This window comes from Papaver somniferum, chromosome 4 (assembly GCF_003573695.1).
Source record: "Papaver somniferum cultivar HN1 chromosome 4, ASM357369v1, whole genome shotgun sequence".
In the NCBI taxonomy this organism is placed as follows: domain Eukaryota; kingdom Viridiplantae; phylum Streptophyta; class Magnoliopsida; order Ranunculales; family Papaveraceae; genus Papaver; species Papaver somniferum.
In genome coordinates this window covers 63,878,659-63,901,817 of record NC_039361.1, presented here as the reverse complement: position 1 = coordinate 63,901,817, position 23,159 = coordinate 63,878,659, and the positions used below count along the sequence as shown (strand labels likewise).

Here is a 23,159-nt window from a genome sequence, read left to right as displayed (position 1 = left end):
TTAGACTAGGTCTTATAGCTCTTCCGAAGCCCTTCTCAATTGCCTTTAATTTCCACGTCATCTTTGAAAGAGCCTAGATCCAGCGGTAATTCTCTATTAGTATTGTGGACGGACAATGGTTGCCGGGTTTTGGAAAAGAAAACGAATAATGGTTGTCCGTTTTCTGCTTTATGACCCCACTTATACAAATTTTCTAAAAAGTTACACGTTTTTTAAGCTAAATCCCACTTTTCTCTATGGACCCACTAAGTTACAAGGTTATCAGTTAAAAATGAATAATCATTAACCACTTTTCACTTTTACAAAGGGTCAACCATTGCCCATTTAAAAACTCTTCCCGCAAGGATTCCCCCTCGATAGAGAACGTGAATGGGAAATTGGGGAATAGACCATGGTTTTTTTGACTTGAAAAGAGGTTGAGAATCTCCATAAGACCTAGTCTTAACAACTAACCCACAACATTAATTCCTAGTTAATAGAAAATATACTCCCACGTTCAAAACTGCCATTTACAACCAAAATACTAGGATTAATCCCATAACTTCTTAAAGACTAAATTAATTAACTTAGTCCTAAACGTGTTTAGATTACTAATTCCAACAAGTCCCGTCAAAAGTTTCTCGCATTCTTTAGATTGCGCTTCCTTCGACCAAGGCAATGGAAAAATTGAACCAACTAAAATCATAGAGGAATACAATGGAATAGAAGATACCAATGAAGTTTATATTAAACTCGGATTACACTACCAAGTTTTAACAGAACAATGAATCCAAAAATCTCATGCATATGGATTCAGCCTGTGCCACCCAAGGTACAATTCTTCTTGTGGTATGTTGCACGGAACTCAATTCCAACTGTGGACAATCTCAAGAGGACGGGATGTCAAATTCAAGCCACAATGTGTTTTGTATGCAACTCTCAGGAAAAAACTATAAATCATCTTCTTCTCCACTACGAGTGTTCTCATAAAATCTGGTCATATTTCTTTGGGGGCTACAAACATCAGGTGGGTGCAAATTTGGCCTTGTTTGGTAAAATTTATGATTATCTATTTATGATTATAGATAATCATAAATTGATAAATGATTTTGATATAATCATTTTTAAAATAAATTTTTCCAAACACTTTTTTTAAATAATTGATTATCTTAGAATGATGATTTCGAGAAGGAGAGCAAAGAACAATGATTTAGGATATTTTTAAAGTCATATATTGTTTTTTTGTCTCCCTCTTGATAGTTTAGAGAAAATAAGAAGAAAAAATTCAATTTGAGTTTATTAGAAAAAATAATTGATTATAATAAATTTTCAAAACAACTTTTTTCTGTTTATGAAAATAATGGATTTTTTCAATTATGATTAAATAATCAATTATTATAATGGTTACCAAACACATTTAGAATCCATTATAATCTGCATAATGAATTATAGACTGATAATCCATTATTTTAATGGTTACCAAACAGCATTATTGAGCAATTACAATCCTGGAAATACAGAAAGGGTCGACAAAGGGGAAGAAAGATATGGCCTCTACTCATTTTTGCCATATACTAGGCTATCTGAAACGAGAGGAACGGACGAATAATGACTCATAAAAAGCCCAAAACAGTTTCAGAAACAACAAATGAGGTGAAACTTTTGACATATACATGGGGTGGGAAGGAAAAATGATTTTTCCCTTTTTGCAACCACTTTTAGAGAAATCATAACTCACTGGAAAGTCTGTATAGACAGAAGGCAATAGCTTATTAGCTTGTACATTTTTCAGAAGTCTACACAGATAATAATGGGGGCTCGGACCTTATTACATTTTTCATTAATATAATCTCAACCTTTCTCCTCAAAAAAATAAATAAATAAAAACCAAACATTCTAATATTCAGAGAGCATTCTGTTCCCGTAGATCAAATACATCAAAAAGTGAACGGTATCAACAACACACAAATTGGTTCCTCTAATATATTTTCTTTTTTTTTTTGTAAAATCAACATTGAGATTTCCACTGAAACCATCACTTGCCCTGTTAACCAATACCACAAACGAATAAAAGCTGAAAAATCCCATATTGATTTATCATGAAAACCAAAAACTATAAGAAAAACTGCACATCAATTGGAAGAAACTGTAAATTTCATTTCACTAAATCCTCCTTCTACAAGTAGTAGTCACCAGATAACATTCAAAACAGTAATTACATTCTTAAACCAAATTAAAACTTCAAACTAAGAAACCTACTAGATTAGACATTATGAGAAACAAAAGATAGTAGTACTATTAGACCCTCTTTGGGTGGTTTTCTTTTCTTGTCAGATTGAAACACTAACCTCCAAAACCATAAAGAGTTCTTCCCTGTCTCTTGAGAGCATAAACAACATCCATGGCAGTAACAGTCTTCCTCCTGGCATGTTCAGTGTAGGTAACAGCATCACGAATCACATTCTCCAAAAAGATCTTAAGAACTCCTCTTGTTTCTTCATAAATCAAGCCACTGATACGTTTCACACCTCCTCTTCTTGCTAATCTCCTGATTGCTGGTTTTGTGATACCTTGAATGTTATCACGAAGTACTTTGCGATGACGCTTTGCTCCTCCCTTTCCCAAACCTTTTCCTCCCTTACCACGTCCTGACATTGTTGATTTCAAAGATTTGGATCTGAAAATAAATTGAAAATTTCATAGATTAATAACAATTTCATAATCAATTTCTCGAATCCTAATATCCCCAGATCTGAATAATTAAACTGATAAAAATTGAAAAACCAAAATTCTCTCAAATGAAATTAACTATGCAACAAAATCCAAACAAGATTGAACCTAAATTAAGAATTATCTAAACCCTAGCTGAGAAATGAAATGAAAAGAGAGATAGAGACGAACCTATTAAAAAGTCGAACCTAAATTTCTGAAAGTGGAGAAGAAGCGAAAACATCGATTTAATTTTTGATGTGTATTTTTCTGATGTCCTTGATTGGTTTATATAGAGAGAGACTAGTGAAGAGCGATCTGTAACTAAAGTGTTGAGAGATTCTGTACCGTAGATAACTTTGTTGTGGACGGTGAAATATTTAGTGTTTAGGATCGATGAGGTGTCAAGGTGGGAAAGTGAGATTTTGGAAAGGTTTTCATTTCATTTTGGGCCAAAATTTGGGTTTTCAAATTTTTTAAAAGTCATTCCCGCCTCTCGACTCGGAGCGTGTGGCAAACGCCAAATCCATGGATAACGCATAATATGAGGCTCTTAATTAAAAGAAGTTTAAACCTAGGCTTATTAAGAGACATCCATGCCCTTTTATATATTGTTAACTGTCAAGCCCCAAATTAAATAAAATTTAAATTTAAGCCCAAAATTATTAAATCTAGGCCCAAAATTATTAAAGTATAGTATGAATGTGTAAACAGAAGTTACACATGCATATGTCATGTGTATCCAGAAGTTACACATCCTTATGACATGTGAATGCGGAGTTACATATCAAAAAATAGACATCAAAAAGAACGCATAAAAAAGTACATGTATTACTTTAATATTCATTTATAATAATTTCTTAGAATGTGTAACTAGAAGTTACACACGCATCTGTCTAGTGTAATTGAGAGTTACATATGCATCTATCTAGTGTAATTGAGAGTTATACATGCGCCTGACTTGTGTGTTCAGCGACCACTCTAGTTCCAGCGAGACCTAAAATATAACGACAAGCAATTAATTTTTATTAGATTAAATGAAAACAATGTATATTCAATTTCACATATATCTGAGTAGTGAAACTAGCAGTTACCATGCAACTGACTAGTGTAACTAGGAATTACACATCCATATTGGAATTAAGCACACGAACCAATAAAGGCAAGAACATAAGCATGATTACCAAGTGTATAATGTTCAGACCACTGATTTCTACGGTAAAGCTATGAGTTAAAGGTTCAACATTTCCCGGAAAACGAAGAATAGGTAACAAAATATAGACTAGGGTATGCTTGACTAACCTTGCAGTAGTATCAAGTGCAATTTCAGTGCTGGCATTCACCAATCCACCATTCTTTTCCACTCGATAAGTAAGTTCAGCTCCATCTAGAGTTGCATCAATATACACGGTAGAGTTCTCGTCAATCTCCTCTCTTAGAAGCATCTTTGACAACTCTGTCACCACCTTCTTCTCTAGCCACCTCCTAATTAGCCTAGCGCCATATACCTGTAAAATCGACAAAGAAGATTTTGCAACTTCTGTAAGCAACAACAGGAACATAAGAATAACCTCGCAGAAAACTTTATAATCCTAATTTCTTTCATTATTCAGGACGAAAGAACACATTGCTGAGTAGATCACATACCAGGCCGTAGCTTTCAGTCAGTATAATGTCCAATGCAGCATCGGACACAGCTAGTGCAATTTCCCTCTCAGCCAAGCGAGATGCCACATCCTTCATCAGAAATCCAGTTACTTTCCTCAATTGGATATTTTCATGAAACAACTTTAAAAGAACATTTTGAATGCTACAACAGTTACAAGAAGTAAAAACAGCTAAAAAAACCTAGAAAAAGTTCATACACAAGCAAACTGTTTTACATGTAATCGGCAGTTACACATGCATATATCATGTGTAAGTCGCAGTTACATATGTCATAGGCATGTGTAATAGGCAGTTACACATGCATATGACATGTGTAAGCCACAACTACACATCAGTATTATGGATTTTATACTTGGCATGTGTACTATGTTTGAAAAAGCTGGAGTACAACAACCACACCCAATATTTCGATTAACAATTTGTATGGACTAACTTCAATATACTTTCAAGAGAATCAACTAGACTCAATCTTAATAAAGTATATCAAAGAGTTATATCTATGTTTCTCGATTCAATTCTTACTCAAGCAAATAGTAATCTGCGAGTCTAATTGAATACAAGAGAAATCAGTTGAACGGTACCAAAGACCAATGTTCAAGTATCAATCAATTTCAATCAACAACCAAAGGTCGGATTTCCAATTGATTGATTCAGACGCACAACCTGTGATATTTCAATTATATAACAAAATATAATGCGGAAAAAAAATAACACAGACACCAAAATTTTGTTAACGAGGAAACCGTAAATACAAAAAAACCCGGGACCTAGTCCAGATTGAACACACACTATATTAAGCCGCTACAGACACTAGCCTTCTACAAACTAACTTCGGTCTAGACTGTAGTTGAACCCCAATCAATCTCACACTGATCCAAGGTACAGTTGCGCTCCTTACGTATCTGATCCCAGTAGGATACTATGCACTTGATTCCCTTAGATGATCTCACCCACAACTAAGAGTTGCTACGACCCAAAGTCGAAGACTTTAATAAACAAATATGTATCACACAAAAAGGTCTACGGTAATAGATAAATCTGTCTCCCACAGAAATACCTACAAGTTTTTGTTCAGTATTTTGATAAATCAAGGTGAACAGGAACCAATTGATAACCCGGACTTATATTCCCAAAGAACAACCTAGTATTATCAATCACCTCACAATAATCTTAATCGACGTGGCGAAAGAAGATATTGTGGAATCACAAACGATGAGACAAAGATGTTTGTGACTACTTTTATATCTTGCCTATCGGAGATATTAATCTCGAGCCAATCGTTACGATTGTACTCAACACGATAGAATATGCAAGATCAGATCACACAACTACGAGAAAGTAGTATCGGCCTGGCTTCACAATCCCAATGAAGTATTTAAGTCGTTAACCTGGTTTACAAGAAGAAACCTAAGGTTAAAGGTGAATAGACTCTAGATAATACAACTAGTATCACACAAGAGGTGTGGGGATTAGGTTTCCCAGTTGCTAGAGTTCTCCCTTGTATAGTTTTTCAAATCATGGTTTGCAATCAATGTTAGCTTGGTAACAAAGCATTCAATATTCACCGTTAGATGAAAACCTGATTAGATTCAAGCTAATATATTTCAACCGTTGGATCAAAAACTTAGCTTGTTACAACAAATGAAATGCAAGATTTTAGGCTTGTGTAACCGTACCCAAACATGTACATTTGCTGGTTCAGTAGTAGTTAACCAAATGGTTAGCCATATGAGCACTTTCATATCAACCATATTCTTCTTCACCATAACTAGTTCAAATGACTCAAATGAACTATTTAGAGAGTTGTTCAATTGTATAACTCTTATATAACTATACAAGACACAATCGAAGCAAAAACGAATCGATTCATGAATTTTATAGCCATGGTTTGCAATTTGCATTCCTTAGTTTATATAATATAAGTTCACAAATAATCTTCTTTAGATATAACCAACTCAAGTTTGCGGACTTAGTTCGCGGACTTAAGTTCCCGGAAGGAGTTCACAAACTCCAGAAGATATTCTCGGGATGAGAACCTCCGCCATTTCGCGGACTGAGCTCACAGCTCTTGTTCCGGTTTTCCTGATCAACAAAGTACGCATACTTTGGTTCAAGGAATAAGTACTTATACATATATGTGTTGCCACACAATGCTTATATCCAACAATGGTTATATAATCTAAACTCTCATTTCAATCATTGAAACATTCTTAGAGGACGTTATATAGTTGTTATTCACAAACCATTTTTCGTCAAAGCCATTTTCAAAGTGATTGAAACATAGCATGACTTTCGTCACTAGGTAAAGATGAACTTGGCCAAAGCGAAATATTACCAACACATATTTCGAGACATAGATATGCGAGATAAACTCGGCTCGAAATAGCAAATGTGTATAATCAAAGTCTATATAGCAAAACTACTTTTGTCTCAAGATAGGAGATAGAGTAAATAGACTTTTAAGTGATAGATAAGTTCAAGTCTCCACATACCTTTTAGTCGATGAAGTTCAACCATTTCCTTGAATAGTCCTTTGTCTTGTATGATGATCGCCATGGAGTTCTTGAGCTCAACTACACTTTTTATCCTAGTCCGAGACTTAGCTATAGTAGACTAGAAATCAAGACTTATAGGTTTGATCACTAACATTAACAAACATTCTTGAGATAGCAACGCATGCGAGCTCGACCGAGAAGTGCTCTAACAATCTCTCCCTTTGTCAATTTTAGTGACAAAACTATCAATACATATGGAATACAAAAATAAATAAATAAACTTTTGTAGTTCCTATTCCACATGCCTAATTTTCAACATTACTCGAAATCTTCGTCACTTCCGAGTACTCCAATGATCCCAAAGGTTGTAAGTTCAGCATCATCGTTGTTGAAAATATCCAGCTATAACAATGAGAAAACATAATTCTCGATCATTGTTATACAGTGTCATAGTATCATTATTCAGCATCAAAGTTCAATTGTATCACAACTTTGACAACAATACTATGGTGATATGTATCACTCCCCCTTAGTCAATACTCCATCTCACATGGAAACTACTCCCCCTTACATAATGATCCGAAAACCATATGTATTTGTAGTGTGAACTACATATTAATTCTCCTCCTTTTTTGTCAATAAAATTGGCAAAGGTACGAAAACGGGATCCTAATGAAATTTCCAAAAGTGACATTTCATGACCAAAAGAAAGCATATATCAATTTGTTTAGATGCAATCACAAAGACGAAGCTAATGCATTCATCAAGGAGTTTATAAAGATACAAGATAACCCCTATAATATTCCACGACCGCACTCTCCACAAAGATTTGGCAATTAAGCATAGGTTCAATTAAGAACTCCCCCCCATAAAATATCATTCTCGAAAGAACAACAAGAGCGACCTTAATTTCAAAAGAAAAGAAGGATTTCTTTGGATATATCAAATCACATACGAATATGAATTTGAATCCAAAAATACTCAATTAGATTAATCACAAGAGAACCCATAATTAATCAAATCAGAAATATACAACCAAATTAATCACAAAAAGTGATGAATTTAATTGATCATGCTCGACATAAGAGAACTTACGGATCCTCACAGTATATACATAAAATTATGGATCAGGGAAGATCAATACTACGGAATATACAAGAATTCATTCTATTTTCCATCACTATTTGCACAATGACATACAATAAACAAATCCTTGTCAACAAAAGTTCATCATATCTTCCATCAAAAATGACATAATAGGCTTCAAACTTTTGTGATGTCAAAAGTCCATTCATTCTTTTATCAATACATGCATATCGACATATGAAAGACTTAACTTTTGACAAGGTATGGAACAATCATAGTTCACGGACACAAACACACATATCCCATAACAAATTGCAATATATATAACCATAAAGATTAATACTTCAAAAATCATATTCCAAATAATTTTTTAGAGTTTAAACAAATAAACCTAAAAACATGAAGATGAAAACGTTGGACATAGCTATGTGTAATCATAATAATGGCTATTCCAAGCTCTAGTTATTCTTCTAATCAAAACAAGAAATAGAAGATTTACTAGACAAATAAAAAAAATCAGAGTTCATTGAGAACCTCATATCTTTCAATGAATCCATCAAAGAAGGTGTCACTGATTTCCTTTACCCTCTTGACCGTAGATACACCATGTTCGTGAGTTAGAACACCAACTTTACGATCAACAACCCGAGCAAGTTGTCTAGCCTTGACGCAGTCCATGATGAGCTTCTTTTGATTCCGTAACAAAATATTCTGATTAGCAAGGATTCTGGCCTGACCATCTAAGAGTTGGTTTATCTACAGTTGAAGATTTGCAAACCTGACCTTTGAATCGTTCTGAAAACGAGTTAAATCCTTGACGGAATCATCGATCCAGAAGTTGTGATCCTTTCTTTCAATCATCTTCTTAAGAACCAGCTCTTGAATTGATTCACGTCCTTGTGTGTCTTCCTTCATATCAAGATGCACAATCTCTTGAGATTTTACAGAGTTCTCCATATAATTTTTTGTTAGGGATGGAAAAACACAATATAGAGTAATATATATGTGTATGTAAACAGTAGAAGGAAACTCTTGTTTTGGGAACCCTATGAACTCACAAGAGGAAGACACGAACATTTGTGGACCGGTTAACACAAAAACATAAACATAAAATAATATACAACATACTTGAGCATTTCTCAACCATTATCCTTGCACCTCTCAATCTAGAAACAAGGAAAAGAATACCTGACATCAGGTGGTAGAGTGAGATATAATCTCACTATTGAGAAAGAAGTTATACATATCATCCGATAGCTTGATCTTTGTGTTCTTTTCCTTTCTCCGGTTGACGCTCATACCAGAAGAGTAAGACACAGCTTGTTTAACATATCCGTCAGAAGGTTTTCTCTAAAGACCAAGTCTAGGACCTCTTGAAATTGCTTCAAGAGGATCGAAATAGACAGGGATCCATTTTCTAGGCTTAGATTTACAGGATTCATTCTTATAAGCACAGGGAATGTGTTCATTATTGACACAAGAATTTATACCATGAGTTTGTCCCCTGTGATGATTTCTAGAGTAGAGATCATTTTTATAAGATTTCCGGTTTTCTATGGGCACGAGATTCATTGCTGAAGTCGGCAGACTATTTACCCCATTGATAGTAGAAAGAAGCAAATTATGAAGTTTCGAGATTTGTTTCCTTCTGACAAAACAATGAATAGCATAGTGATTCTTTTTCCCACAGAAAGTATAGGTTCGTGAAGTTAAACAGATGTAATATGTAGTTAAACAGATGTATGAGTTAAGTGAAACCATTCCAGACCTATATCCATATACTACCTTTCAAGAAAAGAAGTAGCTAGTCATAAGTAATCAAGAAGGCCTACTTAATAATCATAGAACTGATATTGGAATTCAGGGGTCATAAGAATATCTATATGGAGAAAAAGCAGTTAGTTTATCAACAATCTGAAATCATTATTGAGACTTGAATTTAAACCTATAATGCTTTTGGATCAAACTGAAGAAGTTGCTTTTGGAACATATAAATGTAATCTTTGTTCAAAAAATAGGAAAAGTCAGGGTGATGTTTTGGCAATTGAACCATAAGATGCAGTTCCAGTTGGTGGGGAAGTTACCAAAATCTATGCGAGTATAGATATCAACAATCATTTAATAGGAGGTGTGATGATATTGACAAATTTAGGATGTACCAGAAGGTTCAGATTCTTCTATGAGAAGCAGCTACACAAAATCTGCCATAGTTGATATATCCTTAACCATTCAAAGCTTGCTTGTAATGCTGTTACTGAATTTCTGGCTAAAGCACATAATAATCCACATTTCTTTGGTGTGGTTAACACTAGTAGAAAGAAGAAAAAAAATGTAGAAGGGAGGTGTTATGTCACAGTGCCAAAAGTATTTCAAGGTAAATCAATCAAAAGTAACAGATTTGTGCCTCCAGAAGATTGTTTTTTTGGTTATTAATCCAAATTATGACATGAATAAAGATGGGGGTAGTGATGAAGTATCTATATTTGGAAATAGACAAAGGAGTTCTACTACTCATGATCAATCCATACCATAAAGCATTTCTGCAAATCATTCTGACTCAAAAATAACCAATAGAAACACAACAAAGGTAATTTCTAAAATTTCTCTTAACTCTCTTGCTTTACATTTGAAATCATCAAATATGAAGTTTTTTCTTGAAATGTTTAGGGTATTGCAAACAATAACCACAAAATCCTGTTATAGCCCAAACCCTGATTTTATTTGTCTTTTGAAATCAAGATATATAAGAATATGATGATCTCAATTTTCAAATCCATTCATTATCAATATTGATAGAATTGGCTATGCTGGTGGACTTATTATAATGTGGAAGGATGGCAATAATTGTGATATTTTTTTTACTGCTGATAATATCATTCATTTTTTTTGTGAAACTAGATCTTAGCAAACCAGAAGTCTTCGTGTCTTTTATGTACGGTTACACATACTCTGATCTTAAAAACAATAATGGAAATTTATGCATACTCTCGGTAGGAATATCTTTCACTCTTGATTGGTAATAGAGGATCTAAACTTTTATTTTGATAGAGATCATTATTCTTACACTTGGGTTCAAAACAAGGTTAGAGATTTGGTATTATGGAAATTAGTTATGAAAGAAATGACTACACTTGGACTAGTAATAGTTTTGGCACTGAAAGTAGGAGCTATGGCTCTTGGTAACAATGATTAGTTTATGAACTTTCCTCATGCTAAGGTTTTACGTTGAAATTTTATAGGATCTGATCATATTCTAATACTTTTGATTAGAAATCCAATTCCAAGGCATCTTTGGAGACCTATTCAGCTTTTTAGTACTTGGATTAAGCATTAAACTGTTAGCTATACTATGGATGCTGCTTGGAGTGTAAATATTCATGGGAGCCCGCTCATAAACTTAAAATTAGACATCAAAGTACCAGGATTAGTTTATCTTAGTATAACATGATGGAGTTTGGTGATATCCAAAAAAATATTAACAATTTCTCAAATCTGATTGGACTCTGTTCAAAATGAACCTAGAGCCAATGATCGACTTAGGAAAGTGCAGGCTCTTACTAAGGATTTAAAGAATTGCAATAACATTCAAACTGAATTCTATAAGGAAAAATCTAGGTATAAGAGTGTAACTAATATGGATTACTGAAAAGACGAGGGTACCCAAATACACCACAATATTTTAAATATCAACCTATAAGTCTGATACCAAGTGTGATCATCTATGGACAAAAGCAAGACAATGCGACAACTATGGTATTCACTTTGTGTGATCGTCTATGGATATGAAATCGAGACAACACGACAACAAAATGATCACTTGATAATAGGTGCAGAATTAAACCGAAAATCTATAGATCAATATCAAGTGACTAGGATTAACGTAAGTATGTAATTTACTTGATTATAATAACAATTATAATGCGAAAAACAAAGTAAATGATATAACAAGATTTTTTTAATGAGGAAACCGTAAATGCAGAAAAACTCCGGGACCTAGTCCAGTTTTGAATACTCTCAGAATTAAGCCATTGTACAAAATCTAATACCAACTTCGTATAGTTGAGACCAAGTAGACTACCCCTAGCTACTTAGTTTCCTCAGTATCCCTGCGCCTTCGACTTCTAGAGTCACGCACGTGAATCACCAATCCTTTTGATCGTATTCCAAATAATAAAAGATAAATTTGTTTGGTAACTACTCTATTCAATCTTGGTAATAAGATATTATGAGTCGTTGACAAAGGATTTTTCGTTTAATCTAATAAAATCCTTTGTCTGGTTAGATCAATCTAAACTTTGATTACTGAAATAACCAAACTCTAGATTTGCAATCAATCAATATAGATCTCAAAGAGAAACTATAAGGTGAAGTCGATCTCACGCAACTAGACAATCAAGTCTATCAAAGATAAACACGATTCTAGTTGGATCCCAGCCGATCAAGGTTTGTGCACACAATTCACAAGATGCGAAAACTAATAAAAAAAAATCGTTATCTTCAGATCTTCGTTTGTCATCAATAATAACCTGCACAACACCACTTGAATCCTATTGGGATCAATCACACACAGAACATAGTCTGTTAACAATGGATTATCACAAGATGTCTTTAGATCCGAAAATGGTTCTAAAGATCCCGTCGATACTTCGATCTAGTTTGAGTGAGCCTTGTAACAGAAGAGAAGTTTCTCAAGAATAAACAAACTAGGTGCAATCAAAGTTTCAACAACCGTTGGTCAATCAAATCAATAATCAAAAACTATAATAACAATGCAATTATCTAGTTTCCCACCAACGATACTCGTAGAGCTTCTTGATCCCACATAAGTATTTAAACGAGCGGTCGTAAGAGATTTCATCTAATAGGGTTCTTTCCTCTCCGGATAGACGTATCCACCAAAAACAACAAGAATGGAGTTTTCCTGGCTCTTAAGATAATTTCCAAGAAATGCAAACGCAAGTATTTATAGACCAAGGTTGTTTGGACAACAAGGAAATTCCAAAACCGAAAATATTCTCAAGATATTCTCATTAAAGTACCTAATTTCATTCCAATTAATTACCAAACCATATTTTTCGAAAACTCTCTTAGAAAAATTCTATTATTACTCTAGCACATTCACAAATAATATTTTCCATAGGATATGCTTTAATTGCTGATAATTAAAACATATATTATGAAAATCATAATTAAATTTTTTTCAATTTTTTTGTCCTGGTATCACCTTGAGTATCAAGGAATATCTTTGAAATCATAAGAGTTATGTACATGTTCAAATATGTCGACATCTAGAAGTTTCTCAGCAAACCCTAATTCTAAGCTTCACGCAAAAACATAAAAATATTTGTGAATACTGGAAACTCGGTTTGCTCTTTGGGATCGGTTCTACCAACCTCACAATGTAAGTTGTGATCGATTATACCATGCTTCCCAAACTAGGTTGTCACCAGTTACACCTTGCATCCCAGAGGTAGCTTGTGATCGGTTACACCTTACTTCCCGAGTTAAGTTGTGATCGGTTACACTTTGGTCTCGAAGAAACTTGTGATCTATTACAACTAACTTCCCATATTAGCTTATGATAGGTTACACCTTGCTTCCAAAAGGTAGCTTGTGACCGATTACAACTGACTTCCCAATGTAGCTTGTGACCGGTTAAATATACCATGCCTCACAAAGTAACTTGTGACCGATTACAACATGCCACACAATATAGGCTATGACCGATTATACCTCAAATCTCAACAAGTGAAGATAGGTTCTATCGTGTCATCTTATATTGGTCATTCAAAATATATTCAATAAAGAACCTGACCAATCATGATTTCCTTTTGATTATGGAACAAATTAATATATGTACTTCCTTTAAACAAGTGTTTTAAAATATTATTTCCTAGGATAAAATCATACTATATCTTGCACATAATCAAATAAATAAATACAAAGATTATGTTGATGTCGTATTTAATAAGTTCCAAAAGATAAGCGTTTGTACTTCGTAATTCAATAAGTTCCTTGACACTTTGATTATAATGATATGACCAAGTCCAACCACTAGAGTAATATATATATATATATATATATATATATAGCTTCGCATGTGATGTTTTCAATATAATCCAACTTGAAAGATACGTTAGGATTGAAAACAAAATCAGGTCAATATTACTAACCTCAAGTGGAAGGATGATGTTCTTGTTATAGTCGTTACTTCTTTACATTATTTAGGTCTTCGGAGTAATACTTGTACGTCTCAACATTCCTAGACTTTCTAGTCTAACCTAAACAAAGTTGACTCTAGTATTTAATCAAGAGACTCTAGATGAGTCTTGATACTAAAATATGACAACCGAACTTGACATACCAACGCTTGGCGGGTTCAATAACTGAGTTATGATCTAACAATCTCCCCATGTGTCAATTTTAGAGACAAAACTCTATTACATATGGAGATAAACGAATTACAAAATAACTCATTCTTCATACGCTTGATTCCAAGTGTCAATAGCACAATAACCTGCATATATTCAAACATAAATCCCGACATTCGAATAACAAAAGCTTTTACTCCCCATAAAGGTAAGATAGGTAAATATTCAATCCGAACATCTTTGTTATTCCCCTTTTATAGTATGAAATACTACAAAACATGATGATATGTTTCTCCCCCTTAGTTGATGTGATTTGTAGATAGTGGTAAAAGTGATTCGTTTCTCAGACTTGTGAAGGATTTTTTCAGACTTAAATTCAAAACTAAAATAGAAAAATCAATAAAAATTATAGCAAACTCAAACAAAGATGATATCAATATTAAAAGAAACACTGAGGCTAAGATTCCACTATTTTCTAAGTTCAAAGTGATTAAACCAATACTTATATTTATGCAATTTTCTCGTTTAATTTTATTCTAAAATATTGCAACAAGTAGATTTTCAAAAGTAGTAATTGTAAATACCAAGTATGAAGCATCAAAAGTCTTAAAACTAAGCATACTCCAAAATAGATCACAATCACTCAAATAAAAATCATATTCAATAATAGTTCAAGGCAAATAATCATATAATTATTGCAAATAAAAAGATAAAATAGAATATACCACTTTTTGTTGGAAAAATAGCTTCCTCTATCGCCTCAGCAATGGGGTTTAGCTCCTCATATTAATCATGGTCTCAAAATATGTGTTTGTTGATCAAAAGATGATTAAAAGAGTGAAAAGTGATAACACAGATTGTTTGCAACAGTGTATCGGAGTTACATAACAGCTGTTACAATGGAACTGTTACAGAAAACTATTGTAAATACTGTTGCTTTGTCGCTGATTTTAAGACCCCAGAAACGACTGTCTTCAATGGCCTTTTGTTCTTCGTGTTCTTCCTTGTGCACCAGCAGAAACGATTTCCTGCAACTCTTGATTTCGTTCTCTGTTCTTCTCTAAACTTCCCCCAACTCTCGATTACCCTGTTATGAATCCTTCTCAACCTATATATAGGAAACAAGACCAAAACTACTCGATAAAATCTCCCCTGCCTTTCACCAAAAGTTACGGAGTTATCTTTTTTTATTTTCTGTTAAGGAAACAATAATAACTCTGCCACCTCAATTAACGCGTCTTTTGATGGTTATGAACTTCCCAAATCTGAAAGATACGAATCCATGAAGATTATACCTTCTCCCATTGCACGTAACTGCCAAAGATAAATCAAAATAATGCCGAGAATATCTTTCCTGACTTGTCGACAACTTCTATTTTCTCTCAATTCTAGCACGCGTAGAAATCCTGTTGTGTTGTTACAACTAGTACCAAATCCAACAGTTGAGAAAATCCAACAAAACATCGACCAAATCTTTCCATGTTTCCGTAAATAGTTTTCTCCCCTATTTTGTTTCTGATCGATACCTAGCCCAATTTAGTTGGAGTAAAGGGATATACCAGACCTGTTTAGCATTAACATGCCTAAATAAATCGTAATCGATGGTTGAATCTCTCCGCAAAAGCTTCAAAACTCGAATCCAAACTGCCAGTAGCGTGTAATACTTTCCCGCCAAAACTTACGTTTCAAATGTTGAAGAATGGTTACCCCCTAACCAGAGTAGGGATGCGATTAGCGGCTGCCTGGAAATGGGATGCCCCTTAGTAATTAGGTTACCCCTTATCCAAAGTGAGAGTCCGAATAGCAAATGTCCTCCTACAAACGCAAAAACCACTTTTCGAGCCAATTTCGCCGCAAAATCGTATTTCTCCAAAAACACCTACAAAGTTATAAAATAACCAAATAAGTACCAAATAGAGCACTAACAATATACCCAATTGAGATCAAAATAGACACATAAATGCGTCTATCAAACACCCCCAAACTTATTATTTGCTAGTCCTTGAGCAAAAATAAAATAGAAATAAAATCCTAACTCATTGTCGCAGGCATCGTCGATTGCATTTAGCGTATGCAATAAGCCTTTAAACCCCTAGGTGTCTCTAGCGACGGAGTGTTGTCTCCGGAGGGCTTACCAGAGGTATACCCACAAAACCTTTATACTCCAGACCCTAGCTATCTACACATAACCTTGGAAGGCACTAAATAATCTCCTTGGTTTGCATACTTATTGACTACAGGAGGAAGTACCCTGATGCGAAATTCCAATTGTTGTACACGAGTTTGCACTCAAGCATACTAAAATTCATATATAAGTGACAGAGTTCTACTCAGATAGTTGCACTACGGACATCAATATCCGGAGTCGAAACTAATCACATGGATAGATCAAGAAGATGGATATAGAGAAAAACATAGATGGTTTTGATGTTTACTAGGTGAATGGTGTTTCTCATATCTGTCTGAAGGCCTCCGCCAAAATGAACCTATCCTAATGGACTGAGATACTAGTCTGACTAATATCAACACACTGGCATATACAAGGGTACCGGTGGTCGATAATCCTAACTCTAGTTCAACACAACTGGCATATACAAGGGTTCCAGTGGTCGACTTTATTGAATTTATTCCAGTTGGTCTGATGGTCTGGTCTCAATTTCTTTTTTTTTTTTTTTTGTATCTCAATCACTCTAATTCACCCTAGCATTGGTAACAACTTGAATCGTGAGCCCCACCTAATCACTTAGAGAAACATAGTTTAAAAACAAAACAAAATAAAAACAGAAGTGAAAAGGACTCAACGATATATGGTGAAACTATCATGTTATTTCTAACACCTGAGCTCTGTGCTTTTATGAATAGACTCTTTAGGTGTTGCCATCTAGTCAGATTGGTTCCTCAACTCCTACAACCAAAATGCTTCCATCCACTTAGATTGGTTAGTTTTAATAGGGATAAATTTCTAGGCTCTGGAGTTTATTTATTGCAACGAAAAGGTAACAAAAAGTTCTACCCCACCCCCAAACTTAAATCTAACACTGTCCTGAATGTTTCTAATTAAAGAACAGTACCAAAAATATAAGTAACATGAGGAAATAGTAAAAAGAGAAGTCGGAAAGATAGTACCTGGGTGAAGTGTAACCAAAAACCTACAAAAATATTACACAACATACAAAATCGCCTTGATGGTCAATCAAGGTAAACAGGGTCCTCCACAGGGACCTCCTCAACATCATCTGTAGGAAAAGGCTCTAAAAAGGGCTTCAATCGTTGACCGTTAACCTTCGAAGAACTACTACCATCTGGTGTCTCAATCTCAACATCGCCATGAGGAAAAACAGTACGGACCACAAAAGGACCGGTCCACCGAGAGCGCAACTTCCTGGGGAATAGATGCAAACGAGTGTCATACAAAATAACTTTTTGACCTGGAGAAAATGACTTCCGTAAAATATTCCTATCATGCACAAGTTTCATTTTGTTCTTATACTCCTTAGCACTATCGTATGCATCTCTACGAATCTCGTCCAACTCATTGAGCTGGAGCTTTCTTTGAGCTACTGCCTTGTCAAGTGAAAATTTTAAGTTCTTAATAGCCCAATAGGCTCGATGCTCTAACTCAACATGCATGTGACATTCCTTGCCAAACACTAAACGATAAGGTGACATTCCAATGGGTGTCTTAAACGCAGTACGGTAAGCCCATAAGGCATCAGTAAGCCTCGACGGCCAATCTTTCCTGTTTGGATTAACTGTTTTCTCTAGAATATGTTTAATTTCCCAATTGGAAACCTCTACCTGACCACTAGTCTGAGGGTGATATGGGGTTGCTACTTTATGGGTAATACCGTATTGTTTCATTAAAAGAGCAAACGGTCTATTACAAAAGTGTGAACCTCCATCACTAATTATAGCTCGCGGCGTACCAAAACGTGTAAGTATATTCTCTTTCAAAAACTGGACTACGACCTTGTGGTCATTCGTTTTACACGGAACCGCCTCAACCCACTTAGACACATAGTCTATAGCGACAAGTATGTAAAGATAACCAAACGAAATAGGAAATGGATCCATAAAATCAATGCCCCACACATCAAAGACCTCAATCACTAAAATAGGGTTCAAAGGCATCATATTTCTACGGGAAATGGTTCCTAACTTCTGGCAACGCTCACAAGAAACACAATGACTATGGGAATCTTTAAACAACGAAGGCCAGTAAAATCCACACTGCAAAATCTTAGCATCAATCTTCTTAGCACTAAAATGACCCCCACATGCATGTTCATGACAAAAGGAGAGAATACTGGACTGGTCACTCTCAGGTACACATCGCCTAATGATCTGGTCTGGACAATACTTAAACAAATAAGGATCATCCCAAAAGAAATGCTTAACCTCGGCTAAAAACCTAGAACGATCTTGTTTACCCCAATGTTGAGGGGTTCGACCAGTAACAAGATAATTCAATATATTTGCATACCAAGGTGATTGGGAAACAGAGAACAATTGTTCATCAGGAAAGCTATCCCTTATAGGAAGGGAATCACTAGGGGAACTAACAACTAGCCTAGACAAGTGGTATGCTACTACATTTTCTGCACCCTTTTTGTCTCTAATGTATGGGTAAAATTCCTGTAACAATAGGATCCATCTAATCAATCTAGGTTTGGTATCCTTCTTAGATAAAAGGTATTTCAAAGCAGCACGATCTGTATAGATTATGATCTTAGAACCTAATAGGTAGGACCTAAACTTATCCAAGGCAAACACGATGGCTAAAAGTTCCTTCTCGGTAGTTGTGTAGTTCATTTGGGCATCATTCAGAGTTTTGCTAGCATAATAAATCACATGAAGTAATTTGTTTTATCGTCGTCTTAAAACGACGCCTATAGCATAATCTGAAGAATCATACATAATCTCAAAGGATAGGTTCCAGTTAGGTGCCTGGACTATGGGAGAGGTAGTGAGTAAAGTCTTAAGCTTCTCAAAAGCATCTAAACAAGCATCATCAAAGACAAACTTAGCATCTTTAGCAAGCAAATTGCAAAGATGTCTAGAAATCAAGCTAAAATCCTTAATGAATCGACGGTAAAAACCTGCATGCCCTAGAAATGACCTAATGTCTTTTACGGTTTTTGAGACCTGTAAAGTCTTAATAAGGTCAACTTTGGCTTTGTCTACCTCTATACCCTTTGAAGAAATGATGTGCCCTAAAACAATTCCTGATTTAACCATGAAATGGCATTTTTCCCAATTAAGCACTAAATTATTTTCCTTACACCTAGTCAACACTAATGTCAAATGATGCAAGCACTCATCAAAAGATGAACCAAACACTGAAAAATCATCCATAAAGACCTCTAAAAACCGTTCTACCATATCAGAAATTCATACAACGCTGAAAAGTCGCAGGGGCTTTACACAGCCCGAAAGGCATGCGTCTATACGCGAATGTACCAAAGTGACAGGTAAAAGTGGTTTTCTCTTGGTCTTCTGGGGCAATAACGATCTGATTATAACCGGAGTATCCATCTAAGAAGCAATAGTGACTATGTCCAGCTAATCGCTCTAGCATTTGGTCGATAAAAGGAAGGGGAAAGTGATCCTTCCTTGTGACCTTGTTCAATTTCCTATAGTCAATACACACACGCCATCCCGTGGTCACTCGGGTTGGGATTAATTCATTATTATCATTCTGGACTACAGTGATACCTGATTTCTTGGGGACAACCTGAACAGGGCTGACCCACTTACTGTCTGAAATTGGGTAAATAATACCCGCATCTAACAACTTAAGCACCTCTTTTCGAACTACCTCTTTCATGTTAGGGTTCAGTCGACGTTGCATCTCCCTAGAAGGTTTGGAGTCTTCCTCTAAATGAATCTGATGCATACACACAGTAGGACTTATACCCTTAATGTCTGCTATAGTCCACCCTAAAGCTTCCTTATTGTCTTGAAGTACATTTACTAGCCTACTTTCCTGATCACTATCCAAATCGGAAGCTACAATCACAGGTAAAGTCTCAGATGGGCCTAAAAACACATACTTTAGAGTATCGGGTAGTGGTTTAAGGTCCAACTTTGGGGGCTCTTCTAAAGAAGGAATTAGGGTAGTCTCAGAAACTGGTAACGGTTCGAACCTAGCTTTCCATCTATCAGTGTCTAACACGGGGTAGAATCTAATAGAGCATTCACCTGTTCAATAGTGCTATCGTCGTCAAAATCTAAACCAAAATGGGATAGACAACTTTCTAATGGGTCTTCAGACAAATGTTTGGTAATGACTCCTGAACTAAGGCTTCTATCATGTTCACCTCTCAACACATGTGTCATCTAGCTCATGAGGTTGCTTACTGACATTAAAAATGTTCATCTCCATAGTCATATTACCAAAAGATAAACTCATCACACCATTTCGACAGTTAATGATCGCATTAGACGTAGCTAAAAATGGGCGACCTAAAATCACAGGTATCTGGTTCTCTGGGTCAGGGACAGGTTGGGTATCTAGGACCACGAAATCCACTGGATAAATAAACTTGTCGACCTCAATAAGAACATCCTCGATAACACCTCGAGGGATTTTAACAGACCTATCAGCTAACTGCAGTGTCATCTGAGTAGGTTTCATTTCACCAAGTCCTAGCTGTAAGTATACATGGAATGGCAGTAAGTTCACACTGGCTCCTAAGTCAAGTAAAGCTTTTTCTACCCGGAAGTTACCTATTGTGCAAGCAATGGTAGGAGAACCTGGGTCTTTGTACTTTGGAGTTGTGGTGTTCTGAATGATTGAACTTACGTGACTAGCTAAAAAGGCTTTCTTATGGACGCTAAGTTTTCGCTTTCGCGTACACATATCCTTAAGGAACTTGGCATAAGCAGGAATTTGCCTAATTGCATCTAATAAGGAAGGTTTATGGTAACTTGCTTAAAAACCTCCACTATGTCATTAAAGTTCGATTCCTTCTTTGTTGGTACTAATAGCTGAGGAAATGGGGCTCTAGGCATAAAATCAGACCTTTCAGGAACCGAATTCACATCATCAGAAACTTTATCAGTCTCTTCAGCTACTGGTCCTGAGAGGTGAGATCTGAGGGGTGAACTACAGTATGTTCACTATCGGGCATGGTTACCTTATTGTCTACAACTCTACCACTCTAAGGGTTCTAACAACATTCAATTGATTCGATGGTTTTGCACCTAATTCATGAACTCCTCTAGGGTTGGGTTGTGTTTGACTAGGAAACTTACCTTTTTCTCTCAAAGAATCACTTATCAGACCAACCTGGGTTTTTAACTCGGAAATAGCCTGACTATTTTCTTGTCCTATCCTGTTACTAGCTTGTAGACTCTGTTCTACGGATAACTGAAATTTTGCAGTTTGCTGAGTTAACAAGGCGAGAGATTCCTCTAAACTTAGGATTTTCTTATCTGACTGATTCTGAAACTGAGCTAGTCCTGAAGGATTCTTAGTATAGCCAAAACCTGGGGGCATTAGAATTACTAAACTGACCTTGACTTTGGCCCTTAGACCACGAAAGGTTCGGATGGTTTCTCCAACCAGGATTATAGGTTTCTGAATATGGGTCAATCTTTTGACGGTTATCAAATCTAGTGTTATTATAAAGAGCATTGGCTGCTCTTCAATATTCTGGCCTTCCCAAAAAGGCTCCACTCTACCACTAGTCTGGCCCACTTCTAAGGCTTCTAACCTTTTTGCTATAGCAGCAATTTTGGCATCTGATTCATAGCCTCCTTCTACCCTATTAACGTTTCCTCTACTTAAAAGAATTGTTTTCTGGGGTGCCCTACTATTTTCCCATTGCTGGGTTTTTTCGGCGATTTCATTAAAAAATTCCATCGCCGCATCAACAGTTTGGTTTTCAAATCCACCAGTGCATAGAGACTCAACCATGGTCGTTGTGGAATAATCTAAACCCTCATAAAGGATCTGAACTAGCCTAACCTTTTCTAAACCATGATGAGGACACTGGGATAATAAATCATTGAACCTTTCCAAATACCTATATAAAGATTCTCCCTCTTGTTGTGAAAATGTGCATATTTGCGTCCTAATAGACGATGTTTTGTGCCTAGGGAAAAACTTATTGAAAAAGGCAGATGTAAGTTGTTCATATGTCTCAATTGACTCGGAGTCCAAACTATATAGCCACGACTTGGCCTTATCTTTCAGGGAAAATGGGAATAACCTAAGTTTCAAAGCATCATCATCTAAGCCTCTAATTCTTAGAGTACTACAAATTTCCTCAAAATCCCTAACATGGTAATAAGGGTTTTCATTTTCTTTCCCTAAAAAGATTGGGAGCATCTGTAAGGTCCCAGGTTTCAGTTCATAGGGTGCCTCCGTTTCAGCTAACTTAATACACGAAGGACGAGTAGTCCTAGTTGGATTCAACAAAGCTTTCAAAGTTGCCATTTCTGGCGCTATCAGCAACAGGATTCTCTCCTCAAGCGACGTTCAAAAACGACTCTTCAAAAGTCGGACTTTCTAGATTAAGGTAATCGAGACGCTTCGAACTACTAGGTTTCTCTTTAACAAATCTACCTAGTGCGTCTCTTTTACGTTCAGGCATACAATAAAATTAAGGAAGGGTAAGCAACACAATCAAGGCCGACTCAACCAAATCAAACCTATTGATTTCTAGCAAACAAAAAGCATGATGGCTCCACTTAGATTGTTTCTAGACCAGCTTCTAATCCTTCGAACGGGAATTCGTTACAATTTAAGCAAACCCCTCTGGAATCAATCCGAGTTAACGTAAGTTGAATAGAGGCGAGGGAAGCTCGGTGGAGCTTTGATACCCAAGGCCTCACCGGTATTACA

The 23,159-nt window shown here is 35.7% G+C and overlaps 1 protein-coding gene and 1 pseudogene across 1 annotated transcript; one reads left to right on the top strand and one right to left on the bottom strand.

Annotated features, from left to right (window-relative positions):
* Positions 1–2,115: 2,115 nt before the first annotated feature.
* Positions 2,116–2,656, bottom strand: LOC113275715 (histone H4). Its single transcript, XM_026525260.1, has one exon. The coding sequence runs from the start codon at positions 2,632–2,634 to the stop codon at positions 2,323–2,325; it is 312 nt and encodes a 103-aa protein (XP_026381045.1). The 5' UTR covers positions 2,635–2,656; the 3' UTR covers positions 2,116–2,322.
* A 19,631-nt stretch (positions 2,657–22,287) lies between these two features.
* LOC113276750 lies at positions 22,288–22,387 on the top strand (annotated as a pseudogene).
* Positions 22,388–23,159: the final 772 nt, after the last annotated feature.